Here is a 27,835-nt window from a genome sequence, read left to right as displayed (position 1 = left end):
AATGGATCAAGAGTGATCCCTGAGCACAGACGAGGGTGGCCCCAAAACAAAAGCAAAAAACTGTTACTGCATCCCCTGGGTCGGGGGCGTGGGGGGAGGATGCAAGCCCAGCTCCTTGCCAGGAGAGACCACCCTCAGAGCTCTGGTAAGCAGAGTGGGGAGTGGGGTGTTCCCCATGCAAAAGTGACCTTCAGACAGCCTCTAGACTGCTCTCTCTCTGCTGGAGACCTGGGTTCCTGCCTCAGGAAAAGCCGCATGCACTCAGACGCAGCCTTGAGTCCCTGCCCCAGCTGGTGCAGACACTCTGGAGCAACTTTTATTACACGGCCGGATCGAAAGTACAGCAGGGAGGGCGTTTGCCTTGCACGCGGCCAACCTGGGTTCGATTCCCAGCAACCCATATGGTGCCCCGAGCACCACGAGGAGTAATTCCTGAGTGCAGAGCCAGGAGTAACACCTGTGCAACACCAAGTGTAGCCCCAAAAGAAAAATAATAGTAATAATAATATAGCACTGTCCTCCCGTTTTTCATTGATTTGCTCGAGTGGGCACCAGTAATGTCTCACAACAAATTATGAAACTTGTTGTTACTGTTTTTGGCATATCGAATAGGTCACGGGTAGCTTGCCAGGCTTTGCCATACGGGCAAGATGCTCTTGGTTCTCCGAGAGGGGCAGAGGAATCAAACCCAGGTCGGCCATGTTGGCCGCATGCAAGGCAAATGCCTTACCCGCTGTGCTATCGCTCCAACCCAATAATAATAATAATAATAATAATAATATGAGAGTGGGCAGGCAGGAGAGTACAGAGTGGGGGCACTGGACAAGGTTGGACAGAAGCTGACGCTGATGGTAGACACAGTGACGAAACGTTTATGCATGAAGCCCTACCACTGTTAATCACAGAAATCACAGTTCCTAGAATAAAACAAAAATTTCTTATGAGCAGACAGACGGTCTTGGCAGGGGTTGGGGGCAGGGTTCTCCCCTCCAGCGGCCGTTTTTTTTTCTGCTCCCTCCACTACAGACCGTGGTGACTTGGGAGGAGGAGCAGCTGGTCTGCGTGCAGAGAGGAGTCGTCCCCAACCGGGGCTGGAGGCACTGGCTGGAGGAGAGAAGTTGTATGTGGTCAGCTGGGCCGGAAGCAGACACCCACTCACTGCCCCCAGCCAAGGAAGGAAAGTTGAAACACTGGGGAGGGGGCTGGAGCCATGGGACAGTGGAGAGAGCGTTTGCCTTGCACCTGGTCGAGCCAGGTTCGATCCCCGGCATTCCATATGGTCCCCCCCGAGCACTGCCAGGAGAGATCTCTGAATACAGTACCAGTAGTAAGCCCTGACACACACATCGTCGGGTGTGACCCAAAAAGCCAAATTCTTGGGCCCGCAGTGACGAAACTTGTTGGGTCTCACGGGATGGGTGGGGGGGAGGTGGAACCGGGCCTGTCCTCCCCACAATAACGAGACCCCAAGTCATCGCCCACAAACGGCCTCTCTGGCTCCTCATCAAGCTGCTCAAAGGCCTTGATCCCAGAGACTCAGAAACAAATCTCGAAGCCCAGCAGCTTTTGTCAAAAATGTGTCCGGACCCCGCAGTAGGTTACTGTCACCGGGCCACCCCAGGGGGGAATGGGTGCTGTCCCTCCGCCTGCTCCCTCTTGGCGACGTGGTGGCTGTCATCCTCCAGAGGCCATTGGACAGTCAGGCTTGGGCCCGCAGTGACGAAACTTGTTGGGTCTCATGGGATGGGGGGGGGAGGTAGAGCTGGGCCTGTCTTCCCCACCCCAGTGAGACCCCAAGTCATCGCCCGCGAATGGCCTCTTTGGCTCCTCATCAAGCTGCTCAACGGCCATGATCTCAGAGACTCAGGAGCAGATCTCGAAACCCAGTGGCTTTTGGCAGAAATTCCTCCAGATATAAGTGTTAAAATTTCAGAATTTCAAAACCACATGGCCCTACTGCAGCCACGCGACATCATATGTTATTCATAACCAGCAATAGAACACAAATTGTCTACTGTTGCCTTTTCAGCAGATCTGAGTGTTGGGGTAAATCTCAAATAATAATGGTGGGCCTGGTGTCGAAATATTGAATGTGATCAAAGTAGAGAGAGAGTAATGTGGAAATCATCTGCCCCACAGGTGGGGGGGGGGGTGTGGGATGGGGGTATACTGGGATTTTTGGTGGTGGAGAATGGGCACTGGTGAAGGTACGGGTGTTTCATTGTATGACTGAGACTTAGACCCAAAAGCTTTGTAACTGCTCTCACGGTGATTCAATAAATAAAATTATAAAAAAAATGGAAAAAGAAAAAAAAAGTAAGGTGGAGTTCATGCACAATTCAATCAGCTAATCAGTGGCTGAATAAATAGCAGTACTCCTACAAAAAAAAAAAACCAAATTAATTAATTAATTAATTTAATTAACAAACACACCAGGGAGAGTGACAGAGGGAGGAAGGGGGCCCAGGGGGGTACATGTCCCTAAATCAGAGCTGGGGACAGTGACCAAGCCAGAGGCATTCGGAACCCAAGGGAAGCTTGGAACGAATCGGGATCAGTTGGCAACAACCATACAGTGGGTGCAAAGTGGGTTCACGTGGGGGACTGGGGGACTCGTGTAAAGGCCCTTGAGGAAGAAGCTCTCCCTGCAAGTGCTGGAGAGTGGGGGCAGGGAGGTCACCTCATGTTTAGGCTGGAACCTAGGGTTCAGCTTGCAACACTGGCTCCAGCCCTGGCCAGAGCCTCATCTTTCTTTTTCTTTTTCTTTCTTTCTTTTTCTTTTTGGGTCACACCCAGCGATGCCCAGGGGTTACTTCTGCCTTTGCATTTAGAAATTACTCCTGGTGGTGCTCGGGGATGATGCCGGGGATTGAACCGGGGTCAGCTGAGTGCAAGGCAAATGCCCTCCCTGCTGGACTATAGCTCTGGCCCCAGAACCTCATCTTCCTTTCTCCTCATCCATCCTCCTCCTTCCCCAGGAGTTGACTGCCGGGAAAGCCATGTGCCAGCAGGTCTTCTGGAAGGTCAGATCGTGGGATCTGAGCCGCGTCCCCGACATGTGCCTCCTCGAAGCTCCGAGGGTCCCAGAAGGCAGCCCGTCCCCTGCCCCGATGCCTCCTTGCAGTCCTCCCCTGTGCCATTAACCTGTCACTTTGTAGCCCCCAGGCTGTCCTCTCTGCCTCTTTCCACCACCCCGCATCTGTTCACAGGGTCCAGGTTCAAGGTCTGGCCTCCGGGTGAAAGACCCTCCCCGAGGGGAAGTGGCCCGGGAGAATGGCCCATCTCAGCTCCTGAAAGTCGGATGGCCTCTGGCTGCTCCAAGCATGAAGTCTGCCTTGAGTTCCTAGAAAGTCAACTCAGGAGCATCTGGAGGACCTGGTGGGGGGTCAGTGGGGGTGGGATGTGCTCAAGAAATTAAATAGGAGTAGAAAACAAATTATTTCACAATACCTTTTCAGCATGTCTGATTTGGGGGTGTAAACTCTAAATAATAATGGTGCATCTTCTGTCGAAACAATGAATCTAATCAAAGTAGATAGAGTGTTAACTAGATTTCATCTGCCTCACAGGCATTGGGAGGGTTGGGGGGTGTTTATTGGGGTTCTTCATGGTGAAAAATAAGTATTGGTAAAGGGAAATGTGTTTGATATTTGCATGACCGAGACTTAAACCTGAAAGCTTTGTAACTTTTCCCACAGTGATTCAATCAATCAATCAATCAATCAATTTTTAAAAAATTAAACAGGAGGGGGTTAGAGCGATAGCACAGCAGGTAGGGCGTTTGCCTTGCACACGGCCGACACAGGTTCGATTCCCAGCATTCCATATGGTTGCCGAGCACCACCAGGAGTGATTCCTGAGTGCATGAGCCAGGAGTGACCCCTGTGCATCGCCGGGTGTGGCCCAAAAAGAAAAAAAAATTAACAGGATCTTCTAGTGGTCTTTCTGCCTCTCTCCAGGAAAGCCCAGCAGAGCGAGCTGAGAAACCACACTGACCCATGTGAAGGCGTCTGGCCGGTCACTTGCTGTCCTCCTGCCTGTCTGAGAGGACAGGATTTCTGGCCGTTGCTGGCCATGGCCCGAAAGTCCCTAAAACCACCTGTCCCCAGAGCCTGCCTGGGAAGCCTCCAGACCCCCCACCCAGGAGGCAACGCATGGACTAGACTAGGCCAGGGCCTGCAGAGAGAAAGATGAGGGCCACCGGGAGTGTTTATGTCCCAGCAAAGAGAAGATGGACCAGCAGTTCTGGCTCCAGGCCCCTGTGCTTAAAGGTTAACTAAGGGAGGGGCCGGAGGAATAGCACAGCAGATAGGGTGTTTGCCTTGCACGCGGCTGACCTGGGTTCGATCCCCGGCATCCCATATGGTCCCCTAAGCACCGCCAGGAGTAATTCCTAAGTGCATGAGCCAGGAGTAACCCCTGAGCATCGCTGGGTGTGACCCAAAAAGGAAAAAAAAGTTAGCTAGGCATTGGGGCTGTAAAGATGTAAAGACAGCACAGTGACCTTAAGTATTCCCAACCCGGATTCGATCCCTGGCACCCGTAGGGTCCCCTGAGCTCTGCCAGCTGTGCTCCCCTCCTCCCCAAATAAGACCAACTAGGAGACAGAGCTAAAGAGGAGTGAGTGAAGAGGGCAGGGTCCCCCCTCTCAGGGCCCTAACATCACTGTCCAGCCTCCGCCATCTCCAACAGAGAAGAGGGCAGTAGGCAGAGGCGGGGGGGGGGGGGGTTGTGATGTGATGGAGAGACCCACCCATGAGCTGAACGCCGACCCCTCCCTGCTACAGCCAGGCCCGCAGCACACGCTCACCACAGTCCCACAAGAGTTCGGCTGGTGAGGCTCATGGTACCTCACACCCGGGGGGATCTGGGAGTGGAAAGAAAGACCCTTCCAAGTCCCTTTCTGAGGCATGGGGAAACGGAGGGTACATCCTCCATGCAGCCTGGCCAGCCCAGGGCACCAGGGCCCCGCAGGGTCCCCAACGCCCCCCCACCAAGCCTGTCCTCTGTGCTTCTCCCTCAGCCAACACCCCATATGGAGAACTGCCTCAGAGCCTGACCCCGAGCTTGCAGGCCCAGTCAGGACCCAGAGAAAGCGGTAGGTCCCCCCAAACACCGTCCTGGACACCGTTCGCCTTGTGGGTGCACATCCAAGGGAGCTGGGTACAGTCAGAGGCCTGGAGACAGCGCCCCCCCCCCCCCCCCCACACACACACACACACCCCAGAGGATGCAAAAAGCCAGAGCAGGACAGAGCTGGTGGGGAGGGGCCGAGTTCCTGGGACCTAAGCCAGCCGGGGCAGCTGTTGGCCGTGTGGGCAGCAGGGGGCGCTGCACATGCCATGCCATGCGCTCTCTCTCTCTCTCTCTCTCTCTCTCACACACACACACACACACACACACACACACACACACACTCAGACACCTTCATTCACAATCTGGATAGTCCGTTCCATCACACATACACACATACATCACACATACATATTCAAACAGTCCTTATCTCACACATACACACTCACACACACATACTCCCAATCTCTCTCTCCCTCACAGACACAGACACACACACACACTCAAATACTCCCCCCCACCTCTCTCTCTCTCTCTCTCTTTCTCTCTCTCTCTCTCTCTCTCTCTCTCTCTCTCTCTCACACACACACACACACACACACACACTCTGGATGGTTTCCTATCACAAATACACACACAATCTAGATAGTTCCCTATCACACACAAAATCTAGATAATTCCCTGTCACACACACACACACACACATCAGAGTCCTCACACTCACCTCACAAGACTCCCCATCAGGTTACTACATGACTTCTTAGAGGAAAGAGCCCGTCACAGGGCCACTAACAGTGATGAAGCCTGGGGGGGGGGGGGGGCGGACAATGAGGAAGGATAGTCAGATTCTCGACAGATAGCAGGGTCCCGCCCCTGCCTTTCTGGAGGTATACCGGGCTGTGGCTCCCACGACAGACGCATTCACCTTAGGCATTTGAAACGGCTGTTTCCACCTCAGATGGGAGATTCCCCTCTAAAAACCAGGCTGCATCCCAGTCCACCCCCACCCAGCAGCACCAAACACCCACAAACAAAACCCCACGTGCTCCTGTCATCTTGCTCCTTTAAGCTCAGAAGGAAACACCCTACAGTGGCAGGGGTGCGGCAGCCTTCTGAAGCCATGGACAGCCCAGCCCACCCCACGGCACCCCTCTTCTCTCAGCTTCTTTCTCCCACATGCTCCCCATGGAAGGGGTCTAGCAGACGCCCCCTAAAAGGCTGCCTCAATTCAATCTCCATGTCAAAGTCTTGACAGATGGAGACTTTCCTCGCTAAGGTCAACAGCTGTGCCTGTGAGTTCAAAGTGTGAGGGTGCGTGATGCGTAGGTCCCGTGGCCAAGAACCGCCTCCCCGGCCTCCCCAGCAGGGGAACAAAGGGACAGGGGACCACGGACTGATGGTCAACATGGCCCATTTAATACAGAGCTGCTAGTGTACTTCTAGAACAGCTAAGGGGAATTAAGGTATAGGACGCATGTAGGAGTGATTGATCATTTGTGGAGATAAAGTGTTTCTGCAAAGACAATTCTCTTGGGGAGATTCACTCAAGGAGACGCTCTGTCTCCAGGGACATCTATATTGTTTTTCTCTTTCCCTAACCACTAGTAAATATTAAACAATTAAGTTTTACTTCTGATTAATTCTTGCAGTTATTTGGATAAACAGAGTAAGAGATATGGATTCCAAACTTAGTTCTCTTGGACACCGAGGGCAAGCCAAGCTTTTACCGTAAATCCCAGACTAAGACCTCAGACCGGTTCAGCTTGTCCTTCCCCATGGGGGTCCTGTCTCTTAAGCCATAACAGCTTGCATTAAGACCATGCATTTGTGCTTTCAAGACTGTCCCACTTCGGGACTGGAGAGATAGCACAGCGGTAGGGTGTTTGCCTTGCACGCGGCCGACCCAGGTTTGATTCCCAGCATCCCATATGGTCCCCTGAGCACTACCAGGAGTGACTCCTGAGTGCAGAGCCAGGAGTGGCCCCTGTGCATTGCCAGGTGTGATCCAAAAAGAAAAAAAAAAGACTGTCCCACTTCAGAGCCAGGGTAGCTTTGCCACTCACCTCGGGTCCATCCCAGTCCCACAGTGGGACCTCCCTTTGTGGGGTGTTTGTAACTACAGCAACCGAAGCCTGAGTCAAGTAATTATGACCAATGCCCAGGAGTAGAAATATTTCCGAGTCAATCAAGTCCCAAATACTAGGAGCATAGCATTGACAGTCTTTCTGTGTTTAAGCAAAGAACCTTGCTCTATATTAAAATATGAAAAGTTACAGGGGAAACAGAAAAGCAAGTAATTTACTACAAATCCAAAGTCCAGAATCACCAAGTTTTGACTTGTTTGTAACCAAGACTGACTTGGGGAATGTAACAATGAGAGGTAAAGAGCAAAGAAAAGGTTGAAGATAAACTCGGGGGATTAGGGGTGCTCTAAGAGCACTGTAAGCTTCTCTGGGGGAAGGGATGGGGCAATTCACTGATGAAACCTGAAACACTTAGGGTTAATATCCAACAGTGTCAGATACTCTCTAGCCCTACCATGGTTTCATCAGCCCCTCGGTTACCAGAACTGACCCAGATGCTTCGGCCTCACAATGCTTGGTCCAGCAAGATCTCCTGATACTGCAGCCTGTGTCGAGCACCAAAATAAAAGGTCTTAAGTTGCAGAACAGGGCAGAGTCTTCTGCCCCCGCGCCTGGCTGTCCTCGCTGGGGCCCCTTGGAGGAGAGCGGGTTGAGTTTCCCTCCCCGCCCCGACCAGGGCTCCGGCAGCCGAAGACCTCCAGAACCAGCCACCACCATGCTGAGACCACTCTCCGCACACATGAAAGTACCAGCAAAGGAACAAAGGCATGCGGGTCCTGGGGCTGAGATCTCCAAGCCTGCTCAGATCGGGGCTGAGCATCCCCCACCCAGATCCTCCAAATTCCAGTAGGCAGGGGTCACATCCACCAACTGCCCCATGGCGCCGTGTAATCTCATCAGTGGCCAATACCCAGAGACTATAAAACCCAGCTCCCGAAAGCACGGCCACAAATGCGGCTGCGTGACACCTTACTATCTCATTCTTACTTAGGACAAAATGGCAGGCTTCTGAATGTAACCTGCCCACACGGCAGTCTGGCAAACTCCCCGTGGTGTACCCAATATGCCAAATACCAGTAACAATGATGGGTCTCATTCTCCTAACCCTGGAAGAGCCTTTAATATGGCACTTTAAAAAAAAATCTCGGGGCTAGGACGAAGGAGCCGTTACTGGGGCCTGCTCGAGGCAATCGATGAACAACAGGATGGTCGCGATCGTGATCGTGAAGTTGCAGGAACACAGCCTCTCTGGGTCCGATCCACGGGGTGATAAAAGAATTTATCAAGAGCAAGTCAGTTTAAGAGCAAAGCAACTTTACTACAGAAAACTAGTACGTTATTCTCCTGATGCAACGAAGCCTCTATCTTTGGAGGTCTCCTGGTTCTGCACTCAGGGATCACTTCCTGGCAGGCTCAGGGGGACCCTTTGGAGCACTGGGGATTGAACCCGGATCAGCCGCTTGTAAGGCAAGTTGCCCTAACGCTGTATTATCTCTCCAGCCCCCACCACTCCTTTCTGAGCAGCCCAAAAGGGACAAGTGTTATTCAGATGTAGGAGAAAGAAAAAGGGAAATGGAATCCAGAGAAATACATGGTGGGTGACCCTGGGCACAGAGGCAGTCTCACCCCTGAACTTGTTGAAGGAAGAGATGGCACAGCGGTCTAAGGCAAAACTGCCTTGTTTTTTGGTTTTGTTTTGTTTTTTGCTTTTTGGGTCACACCTGGTGATGCACAAGGGTTACTCCTGGCTCTGCATTCAGGAATGACTCCTGGCGGTGCTCAGGGGACCAAATGGGATGCTGGGAATAGAACATGGGTTGGCCTCATGCAAGTGAACGTCCTCCCTGCTGTGCTATTGCTCCATCCCCGAAAACTGCCTTGCTATTGATAGGCAGGACACACGCAGGAAAAGGAGAGAGAGATTCTACAGAGAGAGAAAGAGAGAGAGACAAGAAAAGTGTTTGCTGTAGAGGCAGACTAAGGCTGATCGGTAGCAGGAGGGAAACTGGGGACATTGGTGGTGGGGAAATTTACACTGGTGAAGGGATGGGTGTTAGAACGTTGTATGACTGAAACCTCATCAGGAACAACTTTATAACTGTGTATCTCACGGTGATTTAATGAGAAATAAATAAATTAAATACATAGCACAGTGGGTAGGGCGTTTGCCTTGCACGAGGCCAACCCAGTGGACCCGAGTCCGATTCCTCCGCTCCTCTCGGATAGCCCGGCCAGCTACTGAGAGTATCTCGCCTGCACTGCAAAGCCTGGCAAGCTACCCATGACGTATTCGATATGCCAAACACAGTAACAAGTCTCACAATGTTACTGGGCCCACTCGAGCAAGTCAATGAACAACGGGAGGACAGTGACAGTGACATAAATACATAAACGTGTGCCTTTGGACAATCTACGGGCGAGGGAGCCCTGGTCCTATCTCCTTGGGGCGCGCACAGAATTCCTCTCCCTGGGACCAGACAAGGTTTTTTACCAAGAACTTATCCCTTCTGCCCTTCCTCTGTTTGGTCCTTTATCACCACTCATAGCTGGACACTCCGCTGTACGTCTTGGAAAAAGGTATCTTCAGGGTCCCCCCACACCTTCGGCGGGGCATGGTAATACTGGAAGGAGGTTTCTGTGCTGGCAAGTGATGGGAGGTTGTGGGTATGTGGGTGAGGTTACTGCAGACACATCGGGGGTAGCTGAGTGGAGACCAGGAAGAGGAGGAGGCCAGGGTACGGCTGCTGTGTATCCCGACCCTGTCCCTGTGCTCTCACCCTTTGGGGCTCTCTCCAACCCTTTTCCAACGCCTTTGCCCAGGGCTCGCTCACCCACTGGGTGCAGTGCTTGCACACTGGTATGCGGTGCCCACCAGGGGGCGCTGCGATGCTCATGCTCACCACAGTCTCACCAAGGTCTTCCTCTGCCCTCGCAGGCCAGCAGTGTGCCAGGGCCCTCCGGGTTACACAGTGCGTCAGCTCAAACGCTGATCTCTCCCTCGCAAGCACACCCAGAGCTGGCTTCTCTCAGCCTGGTTGATTCAACACCTAAAACTCAGCATCACGCCCTGAGCACCAAGGGGGGTGATGGTGGTGATCCCAACACTTAGCAGCACTGCATGACTGGACTCAAGCACCGTTGTCCAAGTATTCCCAGGAGTGTCTCTGGACACCCAAAACACGAGCGCGTGTGCGCGCGCGCGCACACACACACACACACACACACACACACACACACTCAGACACCTTCATTCACAATCTGGATAGTCCGTTCCATCACACATACACACATACATCACACATACATATTCAAACAGTCCTTATCTCACACATACACACTCACACACACATACTTCCAATCTCTCTTTCTCTCCTCTCTCTCTCCCTCACACACACAGACACACACACATACACTCAAATGCTCCTTCCCCACCCTCACACACACACACACACACACAACTAACCAAAGGCTGGAGCACTAGTACCGTGGGGAGGGCACTTGCCTTGCACACGGCCAACTCAAGTTCTATCCCTGGCACCCCAGATGTTCCCCTGAGCCCACCAGGCGTGACCCCTGAATGCAGAGCCAGGAGTAAGCCCTGAGCACTGCTCAGTGTGACCTCAAAACAAAACTAATACATAAATAACCCGTCACAGAAACTGAGAAGTGGCCTTTTAAGTAACTAGATAGGGGCCATACCATGAATAAAAGGCAGAGCCAGGATTTGATCTCAAGCAGATGGACTCAAGGTTAGTTTCTGAAAGAGTGCATACAGGGGACGCTAGGACCACCCTAGGGGATGTGGTAGACTCGGGAGCAAAAGAGATTTTTGCCTGTTCTCTTGAAACTTGGAGATCAGGTAGATTTCAGGGTGGGGCCAGAGCTGAGTGACTATCTTTAAGGGGGAGGGAGATGCTAGGTCACCCCCACAGTGCTCAGGGGTTCCTCCTGGCTCTGCACTCAGGAATTACTCCTGGCGGTGCTCAGGGGACCATATGGGATGCTGGGAATCGAACCTGGGTCAGCCACACGCAAGGCAAACGCCCTACCCACTGTACTACCACTCCAGCCCCCCGTGTATGTTTGTTTTTAATCTAATTTTGGGGTTTATTTTTTGCTATTTTTAGTTGGCTTTGATTTGGGGGCCACACCGGAAATGCTCAAGGGTTGCTCCTGATTCTGTGCTCAGGAATCACTCCTGGCAGTGGCCGAGGGACCACATGGGATGTCGGGGATCGAACCCAGGTCGGCTGCATGCAAGGCAAATGCCTACCTGCTGTACTATTGCTCCGGCCCATGATTTCTTTTCCGAAAATGAGTCAGTTGGCCTCGCTCTAAGAGTCTCTTAGGCCTAAGCTGATGTTTCTTGACGTCAGCACCGTTGACATTACTGATAATTGGGGGGGCAGATGCTTTGCTGCTTAGGCGTCCTCTGAAGCATCGCAGGATGTTCCCCCTGACCTCTCTCCGTAGCATCATCCAATAGCATCATCTCTCCAATAGCATCATCCCAGCTGGGCAAGCCACAAATCTCCAGATATTGTCAAATACACCCCCGGGAGCAACACTGAGAACCTAACTGCCCGCACGCCTGCCTTTCTAAGCAAGCAGGGATATTGATGGGGTGTTTGCCAAATGGCAGGCAAGTCTCCAAAGGACTCCTGCTTATTAATAATCGGGTTGATGCGTTTGTGAATGTGCTGCCATCCTCACAGCGGCCCTGTGTGATGGGGATCTCTCTCCTCTTCCTCTAGACGAGGATGACTAAAGGCAGTGAGAGATGATGAATGAGAGAGTCACGGAGACTCTTCAAGGCAGAGCGTGAATTGGAGTCTGCCTTAACCCCCAGGTTCTATTCCTCTTGGTCTCTGATGGCCGAGAAAGGCGGGAAGGCCAAGGGAATCCCATGCCACAATGTACACGACAATGTTTGGGAAATTTGTAGGGTTGGACCGACCAGAGGGGGCGACAGCCCAGAGAGAGATTTGCTGGGGACAGGCCCTGGGTGAACAGGTCGGAAGCAGGGACTCTGAGAGGATTAAGAAAAGAGACAGGCTGGAGCGATAGTACAGCGGGTAGGGCGTTTGCCTTGCACGCGGTCCATCAGGGTTCGATCCCCGGCATCCCATATGGTCCTCCGAGCACCGCCAGGAGTAATTCCTGAGTGCAGAGTCAGGAGTTACCCCTGAGGATCGCTGGGTGTGACCCAAAAAGCAAAAAAAAAAAAAAAAAAAGAAAGAAAAGAGATGGCAGGGGACTGGGGACATTGGTGGTGGGAATTATACACTGGTGAAAGGATGGGTGTTGAACATTGTATGAGTGACAACCAATCATGAACAACTTTATGAATGTGGATCCCACTGTTATTTAATAGCTAAATGTTTTTTAATTAAAAAAGTTAAATAAGATTCAGAAGGCTGGAGAGATAGGGCAGCAGGGAGGGCATTTGCCTTGCACTTGGGTGCAATCCCCAGCACCCCATATGGTCCCCTGAGCACCACTAGGAGTAATTCCTGAGTGCAGAGCCAGGAGTAGCCCCTGAGCATCACTGGGTGTGACCCCTTCCCCGAAAAAAGGAAAAGAAGAACAACTTTCTTTGGTCAAATGCTTAATTATCTTCATCTATCCTGCCTAGACTTTTACATATCTGAGAGCCTTAGTTTATCGGGCAGTGATCTTTGAAATGGGCTTTCTCAAGGGGAGATTCCTCCGGGAAAGGGAGCAGAGCCAGAGCAGTTACGGGATCCTCCGGAGCAGCCTTCCGCCTCGGGCGCCAGCATTCCGGGTTGAAGGGTCCTGTAAAACACCCATCTCCCTGTCCTCTCCCTTATCTGTCTATCTTCACCCTTGGGCCCCAACGAAGATTAAAAACGATGAGTGTAGAATGTACCAGAGCAGAAGCCGGAGATATAACACAGCCAGTAGGATGCTTGCCTTGTGCACGGCTGGACTGAGTTTAAGCCCCAGTACCCCATATGGCCCCCCGAGTCCCGATAGGAGTGATCCCTGAGCACAGAACCAGGAGTAAGCCCCGAGCACTTAGCCTAAAAGCAAAAAGAAGAGGAGGAGGAGGAGAAGAAGAAGAAGAAGAAGAAGAAGAAGAAGAAGAAGAAGAAGAAGAAGAAGAAGAAGAAGAAGAAGAAGAAGAAGAAAAGAATGTAGCGGAACATTAAAGAAATACGGGCTTTACCTGTGACTCAGAGGCACAGGGAGGGCACACGGTCGCTTGATCCTTCACCCAGAAAGCCAAGAGCAGAGGGAGGGTCAGTCCTCTGGGGATGACTGAGCACCTGCCCCAATGCCCTTAACTCATAGCGCCAACTGGGAACTTACCACCTACGAGCACTTGAGAGGGAGCACCCAGGGAGAAGCCAGCTCTCCTGAGACCCACTCTTCCCCCCCCCCAAACCCCTGATCTGGCAAAGCGTCTAGAGACCCCAAGGGACAGATCCAGAGATGCTAGCCCTGCTGACTCAGCACTTGGGGGGGGGTGGTGATGAGGGAGGGGAGGAGGGTCCTAAGTCCTTCCCTCAGCGCTGAGTCTCAGGGCACTCTGGAAGGTAAGACAGGCAGAGCAAACTACTCTCGAACCCTGGGAGGCTTGGAGCCTGCAGAGGAAGCTGGTTAGGAAACCCCAGACCAGGGGCCAGAGCCGTAGGACAGTAGGGAGGGCGCTTGCCTTGCACGCAGCCGCCCTGGGTTCAATCCCCACCAGCCCCGCCAGATCTGTGATCCCTGAGCACAGAGTCAGGAGAAAGCCCTGAACATATATGGGTGTTAGCCACCCCCGAAAACTAGAACAAACCAGAACCAGGCCCCCCACCTCCTGGTCCTTCCCCCGGCCAAACAGCAGGTGGCAGCACCCACAGGGATTTCCAAAACAGAAACTGAAAATGCAAACTTTCTAGCGGGAATGTGACTCAGGGCTCAGGCCTGGCACGCTGGAGGTTCTGTTTTTTGTTTGGTTGTTTTGTTTTGTTTTGTTTTATGTAGGAGTACTGCTATTTATTCAGCCACTGATTAGCTGATTGAATTGGGCATGAACTCCACCTTGCTTTTTTTTTTTCATAATTTTATTTATTTATTTTTCTTTTTATATTTATTTATTGCTCGAGGGAAAAGTTACAAAGCTTTCAGGTTTAATTCTCGGTCATACAATGATCAAACACCTTTCCCTTCACCAGTACTCATTTTTCACCACCAAGAAACCCAATATACCCCCCACCCCTCCCAAAGCCTGTGAGGCAGACGATTTCTACTTAACTCTTCTCTACATTGATTACATTCATTATTTCGACAAAAGATGCACCATTATTGTTTAGAATTTTCCCCCCAACAATCAGAATTGCTGAAAAGGCACTGTGAAATACTTTGTTTTCTATAGCTGGTATGAGAATCGTATAATGTCATATAATGATTTCGGATTTCTGCAAAGAGCCAGATCATTACGAGATTGGTTTCTGTGCATCTGGTGTTATGGCTGTGCCAGAGAGCCACTCGTGGGGGGCAACTCGTGACCTTGGTAGGGCATGAAGGACGAGCCAGTACGGACCCGTTTCCCATGAGACTGCAGTTGCCCTGTCACCACTCATACCTGGCTTTCCAATAAGCTCTGAGACAGCAGCCACCTTGTATGCAGTTCAGATGCATTTCTGCCAAAAGCCGCTGGGTTTTGAGATTTGTTTCTGAGTCTCTGGGATCATGGCCATTAATCAGCTTGATCAGGAGCCAGAGAGGCCCTTTGTAGGCAGCGACTCGGGGTCTCGTTGGGATGGGGAGGAAAGGGCCGATTCCACCCCCATCTGGTGAGGCCCCACGTGTCTTGTCACTGCAGGCCCAAACCTGACTGTCCTGTGGCCTCTGGAGGATGGCGGTCACTGGGCCGCCAGGGTGAACAGGCCAAGGCACGAAACCTATTCCCACCTGGAGTGGCCCAGCGCCAGTAACCTACTGCAGAAACAGGACGCATTTCTGTCAAAAGCCTTTGGGTTCTGAGATTCGTTTTTGAGTCTCTGGATCATGGCCGTTAAGCAGTCCGATCAGGACTTGCCTCCAATTATATAGCTGAGCCAGAGGTGGTTTGTGGGTGTGTCTCCCACATACCTAACTCTTGGCCGTTTACTTTCTTGGTAAACTTTGCCCCAAGTTTTTGGGGTCTGGCCAAAGGCACAGCAGCAATTTTGGGGTATCTAAAAGTCTGACGGTGCCATCAGGCCACTGATGCACTCGCCTCACAGGTACAGATTGACCTGCTGGCGGCACAATACCCCCGTGGAGGTTCTGTTTTGATCTCCATCACTGAACATTTCAAAGAAGAGAGAGGCCAAAGGCCAAAGCTATCGAAGCACATCTGGCAGTCACCTCTGTTCGGCCCTGCCTTTGTGAATGCACTAAATATGCCCCCTGGGGTTCAGAGCCTCCCTAATAGCAGAGTGGACCAGGGCTGGGGAAATAGAACAGTGGGTTAGAGGACTTGCCCTGCACATAGCCGATCCGGGTTCCACCTTGGGTATTCCATATGGTCCCCTGAGCACCACCCAGAGTAATTCCTAAGTGCAGAGCCAGGAATAAACCCTGAACATTGCAGGTGTTACCCCAAAACTAAATAGAAGCAAACAAACAAACAAACAGATTTTGGGTCTGGAGCAATTGTACAGTGGGTAGGACATTTGCCTTGCACACTGCCCACCTGGATTTAATTCCACCATTTCACATGGTCCCCAGAACACCACCAGGAGTAACCGCTGAGCATCTCTGGGTGTGACCCCAAAAAACTAAACAGAAACAAACAAAATCTGATTTTGGGTCCAGAGCAATTATGCAGTGGGGAGGGCGTTTGAATTGCATGCAGTCCACCTGGGTTCAATCCCCGGCATCCGATATGGTCCCCCAGAGTACCACCAGAAATAATTCCTGAGTGCAGAGTCAGGAATAACACCAGGTGTGGCCAAAAAAAAAAAAGTCAAAAACTAAAAACAGTGAAGTGGACCAAGAGGAGCCATATCTCAGCATCCGTAGCCCTGGTGGCTGGTAGAATTGTGACGAAGAAAACAGTCAATACATCTAGTGCAGGATTAAGGTATTTGTGACCAAACTCATCCCCAGCACCACATAGTGTCCCCCAAGGCCCACCAGGGCTACTCCCGAGCACTGCTGGATATGGCCCAAAGCCAACCACACCCCAAACCACCACCACCAACAAAAAAAAAAAAGTACTATAATGATCACCCTAAGTGGGGCAGAGTCTTAGCCAGGGCAGGAGTCATGCTGGGCTTGAATATCGCCAGGTGAGACAGGGAGTCCCTCACACCTGCCTCCATCTCCCCTGCCCTTCCAGATCCCTGCCAGCCTGGCCACTCGGACTGACCCTGAGGTCCCAGGGTCCTTGCTGTCTCCAGGACCCCTTCTTCAGGAAGCAGCTTCCACCCAGCCTGACATGGGTGATGAGCACTTCCCTGGGTTAAGGACCCAAAGATCCCCTCAGTGAGGGTCTGCCAAAGCCGGGGAGGAAGAGGCTCAGGGTACCTGGTCACAAGCTTCAATCTCTTGAACACAAGAACTATGGCAGGAGGGGGCTGGAGCAGTAGCACAGCAGGTAGGGCATTTGTCTTGCACGCGGCCAACCCGGGTTCGATTCCCAGCATCCCATAGGGTCCCCCGAGCACTGCCAGGAGTAATTCCTGAGTGCATGAGCCAGGAGTAACCCCTGAGATTGCCAGGTGTGACCCAAAAAGCAAAAAAATGAGAAAGAAAGGAAGAAAGAAAGAAAGAAGAGAGAGAGAGAGAGAGAGAGAGAGAGAGAGAGAGAGAGAAATACAGCGGGAGGGTACCTGCCTTGAAGCTGGCCATCTGAGTTGGATCCCCGGCAGCTGATATAGTCCCCCAAGCCCTTCCAGGATTGATCCCTGAGCACAACGTGAGGAGCATCACAATAGAAAAAGGAAGACCAAAACTTTAAAAGGGGGCCAGAGAGATAGTACAGTGGGGAGGGCACTTGCCTTTCGTGCGGCCGGCCCAGGTTCGATCCCCAGCATCCCATTTGGTCCCCTGACCCCTGCCAGGAGGGAACCAGGAGTTTAGCCCTGAACATAGCCAGGTAAGGCCTCCAAACCAAAAACAACAAACAAGCTTCAGTTTCTCCAAGAGGCAGCTGGGGACATAACTGGGTGGGACAGGGACGGAGGAAGCAGTGGGGTTTATGAGTTTCCCACAAGGATCTGGCCTCTGTGGACGTTACGTATCCATAAGAAATTTGGCCTTATTTATTTGAGGGTGTTTTGTGTATGTGTGTGTGCATGCATTGCGTAAAATTAATTTTAAACAACACAATGAGGGCCCAAGGAGATGTCTCCATGGTGGAGCTTCTCCTTTTCAGGCGAGAGGCTGTGAAAGGCTGCACAGGCCTTGCACGCAGCTGAGTCGGGTCTATCCCCGGCACCTCAGGGACCCCGAGAGCACTGCGTGGAGCTATCCGGGAGCACAAGGGCCAGACTCAAACCCAGTTATCCCAGCGGCAGGCGGCAGGGGGCGCTCACGCCCGGTGTTAGGCCAGGGGCTCCCGAGTCATTTCCAGTAAGTTCTCCCGCCCACAGGCCACGCAGCCCCTCCCACCCTCGCCCAGGGCCCAGCCCAGCGTCCGGCCCGCGGCCCACCTTGGGGACTGTTTCTGCAGAAGCATTCCACACTGCCGGCAAGATGTGAGTGTGGCCCAGAGACGGACCAGAGGAGAGGAAAGGGGTGGGCAGAGGGGACAGAGGCCCTGTGGCCTGTACACACACACACACACACACACACACACACACATATACATGTCACATATACACACCACACACATACCACACATATACATACATATACACACACCATATAAACCAGCAGCACCCACACACCACACACATGCATACCACACATACACACATAACACGCTATATATACCAGCAGCACCCACACACCACACACACACACCACACATACACACACCGTATATACCAGCAGCACCCACATCACACACACATACAATCACAATCAATCAATCACAAATCATCCTGTTATTTGTCGATTGCTTCGAGCAGGCCCCAGTAACATCTCCTTCATCCTAGCCCTGAGATTATATTCAAGGCTCTTTAGGAGAATGAGACCCATCATTGTTACTGGTATTTGGCATATTGGGAGTTTGCAGGTGGGCAGGTTACATTCGGTAGCCTGCCAGTTTGTTCAAAGTAGGAATGAGATGTCATAATAAGATGTCGCGCGGTTCCGGGAGCTGGTTTTTATAGTCTCTGAGTCTTGGCCGTTGATGGGATTACACGGCGCCAGGGGGCCAGATGGTGGGTGTGACCCCCGCCTACTGGAATTTGGAGGATCTGGGTGGAGGATGCTCGACTCCAATCCGAGTAGGCTTGGAGGTCTCGGCCCCGGAACCCACGTGGCTTTGTCCCTCTGCCAGTACCTTCATGTGTGCGGAGAGTGGTCTCAGCATGGTGGTGGCTGGTCCTGGAGGTCTTCAACTGCCGGAGCCCTGGTTGGGGTGGGGAGGAAAGCTCAACCCGCTCCCCTCCAAGGGGCCCCGGCGAGGACAGCCAGGCGCGGGGGCAGGAGACTGCCCACACACACATATACACACACCGTATATACCAGCAGCACCCACATCACACACACATACACACACACCACATATATACATGACACATACATACATACCACACACACCGTATATATACACACCAAACATATACACACCACATATACACACCACAACACATAGCATACACACATATAACACATACCACACACACCACACACACCACAGACATATATTCCAGACACAGAATGCCACTCACACATATCACACATAAGCATAACATACACACTTATACACCACACACATCTACATTCCACACACATATGTACTGCATATATATACCACTTACTATATACACACACACCACGTGTCACCACACACACCCCATGCACATACACACCACAGAAATAGATACCACAAACATATATACCACATGTACACACTTGTACACCAACACACATACATACCACGGTCACGGTCACGGTCCTCCCGTTGTTCATCGATTTGCTCGAGCAGGCCCAGTAACGTCTCCATTGGAGACTTTGTTGTTACTGTGTCTGGCATATCGAATACTCTCGGTAGCTTGCCGGGCTCTCCGAGAGGGGCGGAGGAATCGAACTCGGGTCGGCCATGTTGGCCGCTTGTAAGGCGAACGCCCTACCCGCTGTGCTATCGCTCCGGCCAAATAAGGTAAAGGCCCTCCCGTTGATCGTCGATTTGCTCGAGCGGGCCCAGTAACGTCTCCATTGGAGACTTTGTTGTTACTGTGTCTGGCATATCGAATACTCTCGGTAGCTTGCCGGGCTCTCCGGGAGGGGCGGAGGAATCGAACGCGGGTCAGCCATGTTGGCTGCGTGCAAGGCAAACACCCTACCACTGTGCTATCGCTCCATACATACCACAGACAATAAATACTAACCCACAGATCATACATTTCCATAGCGCACATGCACCCGCCACATGATGCCACACACAGAAACACCACACACACCGCATGCATACCACAGATCTATATGCCACGCACATGCCACACACACGTGCACATCACACATACCACACATAACACCATACACATATCACTTACACATACTACACAGTCATACACACATGCCCCACAAATACACATAGCAGCACACACAAATACACATGTCAAACACACACAGCACATACATGCAGACCCCACCCCAGCCAGCCCTTGGGAGAGCTGGGCTTCCCCAGAGCCCAGCAGCCCAGGATGGGCAGCGGCCGAGCTGAGCCGGGAGGGAGCCAGCGCCCTCCCGCCCCATCGGGCCTGCGGACCCCAGATCTCAGGGGGTGCTGTGAGCATAGTCGCCCTCCTGAGACTGCAGAGACCTGAGCTGCCTCGGTAGAGGTGGCTAAGGGCGAAGGGTGTCCCCACCTGTCCCCCCTCTCACCCCCTCCTCCTGCAGGTGGCGGCTGCTCCTCTGGGCGCTGCTCCAGGCTCAGCCCGCAAGGGGCTCTGTGCTCACGGCTCAGCGGCTGCCCCAGCGGCTGACGTCCCCCGGGTACCCTGGGCCGTACCCCCGAGGCCTGGAGAGCACCACGGACCTCGAGGCGCCGCCGGGCATGGCCGTGAGACTCACCTTCCAAGACTTCGACGTGGCGCCGTCGCCAGGCTGTGAGGGGGACTCGGTCACAGTGAGCGAGCAGGGGGGCTTCTGGGGGGAGGGGGGCTGGTCTGGATACAGGGCAGGAGGGAGGGTGGCATCGCGGGAAGAAACCAAGTCCAGGCCGGGGCCCAGCTCCCCTGGGAGGCAGAAGTGTGTCCCCAGGACGCCGACCTGGCTGGCTCTGCCACCTGGGCCCCAGGGAGCGAAGGCGAGACAGCACAGTGGCGCCCTCCTTGTTTTGCTTTTGCGTTTGGGTTTGTCGCTTTGGGGGCCACAAGCAGCCGAGCAAATGCCACTCCCGGCTCTGTGCGGGGATTGACTCCCAGTGGCACGTGGGGCACCATATCTCCTGGGTTCTACCTTTTCCATTTTAGCACTGTGTAGCACTATCCTCCTATTGTTCATCGAGTTGCTCGAGCGGGCCCAGTAAAGTCTCCATCGTGAGACTTGTTGTTACTGTGTTTGGCATATTGAATATGCCACGGGGAGCTTGTCAGGCTCTGCCATGCGGGCGAGATACTCTCGGTAGCTTTCCGGGCTCTCTGAGAGGGACAGAGGAGTCGAACCCAGGTCGCCCAGGTCGGCTGCATCGGCCGCGTGCAAGGCAAACGCCTACCGGCTGGGCTACTGCTCCAGCCCTTTTCCATTTTATTTGTATCAAAATAACACATGTACAGAGTGTTTAGTTAAAAGAGAGAGAGAAGGTGGGGGTTGGAGCAATAGCACAGCGGATAGGGCGTTTGCTTTGCACACAGCCAACCTGGGTTTGATCCTCAGTATCCCATAGGGTCTGCTGAGCTTGCCAGGAGTGATCCCTGAGCACAGAGCCAGGAGTAAGCCCTGAAAACAGCCCTGGTTTGGTCCCCTCCGAGAGAGAGAGAGAGAGAGAGAGAGAGAGAGAGAGAGAGAGAGAGAGAGAGACCAGGCCCAGAGAGATAGTACTGACTTGAGTTCAAATCCTAGCACCAGAAATGGTCCCTCAAGCCTTGCCAGGAGTGAGCCCAGAGCTCAGAGCCAGGAATAAGCCCTGAGCATGGCCAGGAAGTGGCCTGAAAACAAAACGAAACTAACAAAAAACCCAAAAAATACAAAAAAAAAAAAATACAGGGACCAGGAGACGTTAGCACATGCTTTGAACTCCAAGGTCCCCCCAGAACAGACCAGTAACAGACCCTAAGCACCCCTGGGCTGTGTGACCCCCATCCCACCTCCCCCACCCCCAAAAGCCCAGAGTATTCTAAGACTTAAAATGAAGAGCAGGGCCAGGGGCCAGGAAGAGAGCTCCAAGGGTTAGTGCGGGGACTGGAGAGATAGGACAGCATGTAGGGCACTTGCCTTGCCCTTGGCCGGCCCAGGGTTCGATCCCTGCTATCCCATATGGTTTCTGGAGCACTTCCAGAAAGCGGAGCCAGGAGAAACCTCTGAGCATTGCTGGGTGTGGTCCCCACAGAAATGGGGGTGCACATCCTTTGCTTAAGGGAGGCCTGGGTCCCCTCCCCAACAAAGCTGGGTGCCCCACATGACCCCAGGATCAAGCATCAAGCTGGTGTAGCTTCTTTTTTTTTTCTTTTTTTTTTTGGTGGGGGTTCACACCCAGCGATGCTCAGGGGTTCCTCCTGGCTCTGCACTCAGGAATCACCCCTGGCGGTGCTCAGGGGACCCTATGGGATGCTGGGAATTGAACCCAGGATGACCGCGAGCAAGACAAACGCCCTACCCGCTGTGCTATCACTCCAGCCCCCAAGCTGGTGTAGCTTCTGAGCTCAAACATCAAAAGGCAAGACACTGGTGGAGGGATGGGTACTGGATCATTGTACAACTGAAACCCAAGCACAAAAATTTATAAGTCTATAAATGTACCTCATGGTGTTTCACTAATTAAAAAAATTAAAAAAAAAAAAAAGACAAGACAGCATACTTCCCCACCCCCACCCCAACCCCAGGAACCATCAATTCTTCGAAGTCATGCAGCTTTTTATCGGCTCTAACTTTCTTTTTTTTTTTTCTTTTTGGGTCATACCCGGCGATGCTCGGGGCTTCCTCCTGGCTCTGCACTCAGGAATTACCCCTGGCGGTGCTCGGGGACCCTATGGGATGTTGGGAATCGAACCCGGGTCGGCCACGTGCAAGGCAAACGCCCTCCCCGCTGTGCTATTGCTCCAGCCCCTCTAACTTCCTTGTATATAAATAACACGCTTGTTCTGGGCGATGATGGTTGTTTGATGAATTTTTTTTTTCCCACCGCATCTATTACCTTCCAACTAGAGGAGATGAGGACGCTTCTCTCCCTGGGTTCTTCTCCTGCACATTCCCTGCTCAGCCTCTCAGCTGACCCACATTGTCCTTTTTAGTTAAATTTGCAAGAGAGGGCAGAGTCTGGAAGGCTCTTTCGACCGGTCTAATGAAATCAACAAAATGTAGGAGGGAAAAAATATGTTTGGAGGAGGCAGGGACTCAGAGACATCGGGACACCAGGGGACAGGGAAAATTTGTCTGATAGGACATCCTTTTTTTGTTTTGTTTTGTTTTCACGATCACAATCATCCTGTTGTTCGTCGATTGCCTCAAGCAGGCACCAGTAACGTCTCCTTCGTCCTAGCCCTGAGATTCTAAAAAGTGCCACATTCAAGGCTCTTTCAGGGTTAGGAGAATGAGACCCATCATTGTTACTGGTATTTGGCATATTGGGTACGCCATGGGGAGTCTGCCAGACTCTGCCGTGTGGACAGGTTACATTCGGTAGCCTGCCAGGTTGCCCAAAGCAAAACAATTTTTTTTTAAATATTTTTAGTTGAGTCACAGTGAGGTATACAGTTACAAAGCTGTTCAGGATCGGGTTTCAGTCCTGCAACATTGCAACACCCGTTCTTCCATCAGGGTACATTTCCAACTGTTGTACCGGGTTTTCGGGTCATGGCGTGACTGACACTGTCAGAGAGACAGTCATGCAAGTACAAAGGAGTTTTATTCCAGTTAACTGGGGTCAACTGTCTTACCCACAAAGCGGTCTCTTGATAGCGACCCCGATTTCCAAGTGCAAGCAGTTTATATAGGTTCCAAGGTTGAGCAAGCGCTATGATAGCAGTGATCAAGCAATAGGCGTCAGCGATTAGTCAACATTTGATAATAGTTAGTCCGTTTCTGGTTGTTCCAAAAATGGACATGGTGCTGAAAGTAGACTATAGACCAAACAGGATTGCCACTCAATGCCTCTCTTGCAAACCACAGGACCCAAAAGGAGAGAGAGAACAAAAGGGAATGCCCTGCCACAGAGGCAGGGTGGGATGGGGGGGGGGGGAGGGGGGGGGGGAAGGAGGGGGGGGAGGAGGGATACTGGGATCTGTAGTGGTGGAAAATGGGCACTGGTGGAGGGATGGGTATTTGATCATTGTATAATTGAAACCCAAGCACAAAAATTTGTAAGTCTACAACTGTACCTCATGGTGTCTCACTAATAAAAAGTTTTTTAAAAAATGGACATGGTAACAGCCAGTTTCTGGTTGTTCCAAAAAATTGCCCTAGTGACCCCTCATGACCAGTCAGCTGATCTAGAAGTTCCTTACCAGAAATTACAAGTTCAGTTTCTGGGAAACAGAAACTTAGGCCTAGTCAAAACTTAATGTTAGCTGTGGGCTGTCACAGCTGCCATCTGGCTCTCGGTCTGGCTTTAGGGTGCCTGTCACCACCACCAATGTCCCCAGTTTCCCTCCCGCCCCCACCACCCCCAAATCTGCCTCTATGGCAGGCACTTTCCTTCTCTCTCTCTCTCTCTCTCTCTCTCTCTCTCTCTCTCTCTCTCTCTCTCTCCCCCCCCCCCACCCCTCTCTCTCTCCTTTTGGGCATTATGGTTTGCAATACAGATACTGAGAGATTATCATGTTTACCTATTTTCAGCAAGCAGTTCTTTTTTTTTCCGGCTTTTTGAGCCACATCTGGTGATGCTCAGGGGTTACTCCTGGCTCTGCACTCAGGAATTGTTCCTGGCGTTGCTCAAGGGACCCTATGGGATGCTGGGGGTTAAACCCAGGTCTATGGCGTGTAAGGCAAATACCCTCCCCACTATCGCTCCAGCCCACAGCACACAGTTCTTTTATTTATTTATTTATTTATTTATTTCTATTAGTGAGACGTGATAACCACTACACTACGGGCTGGAGCGATAGCACAGTGGGTAGGCCATTTGCCTTGCACATGGCCGACTTGGCTGACCCGAGTTCGATTCCTCCGCCCCTCTCGGAGAGCCCGGCAAGCTGCCGAGAGTATCTTGCCCGCATGGCAGAGCCTGGCAAGCTACCCGTGATGTATTCGATATGCCAAACACAGTAACAACAAGTCTCATGATGGAGATGTTACTGGGCCCACTCGAGCAAATCGATGAACAACGGGAGGACCGTGATTAGTGAGACATCATGAGGTACAGTTGCAGACTTACAGATTTTTGTGCTTGGGTTTCAATTATACAGTGATCAAATACCCATCCCTCCACCAGTGCCCATTTCCCACCACCACGGATCCCAGTATCCCTCCCACCCCCCATTGAGAGTGGTCATTTCCAACTGTCATTGCCATAGTGGCCTCTTCTCTACCCCAAATTCTCCCACAGCAGCTGAGGCAGCTTCCAACCATGGACCAATCCCCCAGCCCGTGTTTCTACTATCCAGGGGTAGTGGAAACACTTTGTCCAGTTTCACACTTTGTTGTGTTTTATACAAAGACTGGAGGCTGGAGCGATAGCACAGCGGTAGGGCGTTCGCCTTACAAGCGGCCAACATGGCCGACCCGAGTTCGATTCCTCCGCCCCTCTCGGAGAGCCCGGCAAGCTACCGAGAGTATTCGATATGCCAGACACAGTAACAACAAAGTCTCCAATGGAGACGTTACTGGGCCCCGCTCGAGCAAATCGACGATCAACGGGAGGGCCTTTACCTTTTACCTTTTATACATATATATATTAATTTTCATAAAAGTAGTTCACAATAGTTCATTACACTTCTTTTTTTATGTCCCTCACGAGTGCGGTCATTCTAGATGTGACATCCTTTGTAAAATATAAATTTTTCTTTTATTCATGGGTAGAAGCATGGAGTGTTGGGTCACCCAGGGCTCTGTGCTCAGGGGTGAGTCCCGGCAGTGCTCGGAGGACCAGTATAGGGGGTGGAAGCCCAGGAAGTCCGGAGATGAAACGCCCAGAGCAGGGGCATGGGATGAACGGGAGGGTGGCGTCTCCTTCCCCCAAGCTCTTCCTTGAGTCAGGGAACCCCCAGAAGGGATTTGTAGGGCACAGAGGCAGTCCAAAGTGGGTGGCCCAAAGACGAGTTGGTGAGGGAAGGGGCGGAGCCCCAAGAGTCAGCCTCCCACACTGGGCACATTTGGGCTTCGTCTGAACACCTTGGGAGGCCTGATTGTCTGTGGGAGACAGGGAAGACACTCAGTGACTGGACAGATGGACACACGTCCGCCCATTGGCTCCCAGAGTAACAGGGTTGAGACTCCCACCCCCGAATGTTTTCAGCCCCATTTTCTCCCCCTCCCTCCTTTCTTCCCTCCCTCCCTCCCTCCCTTCTGTCCTTCCTCCCTTCCTCCCTCCCTCCTTCCTTCCTCCTTTTCTGCCTTCCTCCCTCCCTTCCTCCTTCCTTCCTTCCTTCCTTCCTTCCATTCTTCCTTCCTCCTTTTCTGCCTGCCTTCATTCCTTCCCTCCTCCCTTCCTTCTTTCCTTCCTTCCTTCCTCTTCCTCCCTCCCTTCCTTCCTCCTTTCCTTCCTTTCTTCCTCCCTCCCTCCCTCCCTCCCTCCCTTCCTTCCTTCCTTCCTTCCTTCCTTCCTTCCTTCCTTCCTTCCTTCCTTCCTTCTCACCTCCCTCCCTCCCTCCCTCCTTTCCTTCTTCCATCTGGGACTATGTGTGGCTGCACCTATGACCACGTTTGAGTCCCCGACTCACCGGGCCAGAGGGTAACCCCGGCAAGTTGTGGGGTCACTGGTGCCATCATGGACTTCAGGGACACAGGGGTGAGCAAAACGGATGCTCACTCCTGCCTGCTTAGTACTCAGCAACGTAGTGGATGTCTGGGGGACCCTGGGGGTCCCAGGGAATTTGTTAAGGAGATTTGGAGAGAGAATACAGTGAATAAGGCACTTGCATGCAGTCAGCCCTATTTCCAATCCTCACACCACATATGGTCCCCCAAGCACTGCCCGGAGTGATCCCGGAGCACAGAGCCAGGAGTAAGGTCTGAGCACTGTTGGCGTGGTCCAAATAAGGTAAAGGTAAAGGTAAAGGCCCTCCCATTGATCGTCGATTTGCTCGAGCGGGCCCAGTAACGTCTCCATTGGAGACTTTTGTTGTTACTGTGTTTGGCATGCCAGACACAGTAACAACAAAGTCTCCAATGGAGACGTTACTGGGCCCGCTGGAGCTCAAGGTCCAAATAACAAAACAAAAAACATTTCCTGGGATGGAACAACAGTACAGTGAGTGGGTTAACGGGGCTGCCATGGGTTCCGATCCCCAGCACCCCATATGGTCCCTCAAGCACCAGCGATCGCTCAGAGTCAGGAGCAAGTCCTGGAGTGGCTCAAAGCAAACAAAAACACACCAAAAAGTGTCTTGAAAGAAGGTGGATTATAGTAGGAAAAATATGCTAGGGCCAGAGAGATAGCTCAGTGAGCCGAGCACAGGCAAAGGGGGTGGGGGCAGATAAAGAGGGAGAGAAAGAGGGAGGGAGGGAGGGAGGGAGGGAGGGAGGGAGAGAGAGGGAGGGAGGAAGGAAGGGAGGGAGAGAGGAAGGAAGGAAGGAAGGAAGGAAGGAAGGAAGGAAGGAAGGAAGGAAGGGAGGGAGGGAGGGAGGGAGGAGGAAGGGAGAGCAGGCGGTCCTTCTGAGGTGACTGGAGGGAATGCCCCGGGTGTGACCCCCAGCAGTGTGACTCACCCCACACCTGCTGTCCCCCTTCTCCTCGCTCCTTTCAGATCACCGCCAGTGGGACGGAGCCCCTTCGGTTCTGTGGGCGATCCGGCTGCCCGCTGGGCCACCCCCCAGGACAGCGGGAGTTTGTGTCCTTGGGGCGCACCTTACGGCTGACCTTCCGTGCACCTGCCACCTCTGAGGAGCGGGCCCCCCATCTCCACAGGGGCTTCCTGGCCCTCTACCAAGCCGTGGGTGAGTGATGTGGGGGGGTGTAGGTGCCAAGCATGAAGGGATGGTGGAATGCAACCCATTGAAACAGGGGCGCGGGGCAGCTGGTCCACCTGTCCCAGCTCTGCTCGGGGGGTGAAGCCCTTGGCTCTGCTCAAGCTTCCTCTGCATCAGGTCTGGGAGCATCTCAACGGCTCGTTTCCCAAGCAGTCATCCAGGCCTGCCTCCCTCCCCCCACCCATCCATCCCTTCCTCCCTCCCTTCCCTCCCTCCTTCCTTCTTTCCTTCCTTCCTTCCCTTCTTTCCTTCCTTCCTTCTTTTCTTCCTTCCCTCCTTCT

At 52.5% G+C, this 27,835-nt stretch overlaps 1 protein-coding gene across 1 annotated transcript; it reads left to right on the top strand.

Annotated features, from left to right (window-relative positions):
* Positions 1 to 4,739: 4,739 nt before the first annotated feature.
* Positions 4,740 to 27,529, top strand: LOC130042503 (complement C1r subcomponent-like protein). The gene is made up of 3 exons (XM_056134679.1): positions 4,740 to 4,834; positions 20,169 to 20,397; positions 27,332 to 27,529. Exons 1-3 carry the CDS (start codon positions 4,740 to 4,742, stop codon positions 27,527 to 27,529), a joined length of 522 nt encoding a protein of 173 aa, XP_055990654.1.
* Positions 27,530 to 27,835: the final 306 nt, after the last annotated feature.

Source organism: Sorex fumeus, unplaced genomic scaffold (assembly GCF_029834395.1).
Source record: "Sorex fumeus unplaced genomic scaffold, SorFum_2.1 ptg000101l, whole genome shotgun sequence".
Lineage (NCBI taxonomy): Eukaryota > Metazoa > Chordata > Mammalia > Eulipotyphla > Soricidae > Sorex > Sorex fumeus.
Note: the sequence above shows the minus strand (reverse complement) of the source record. Positions and strands in the feature narration are given on the sequence as shown.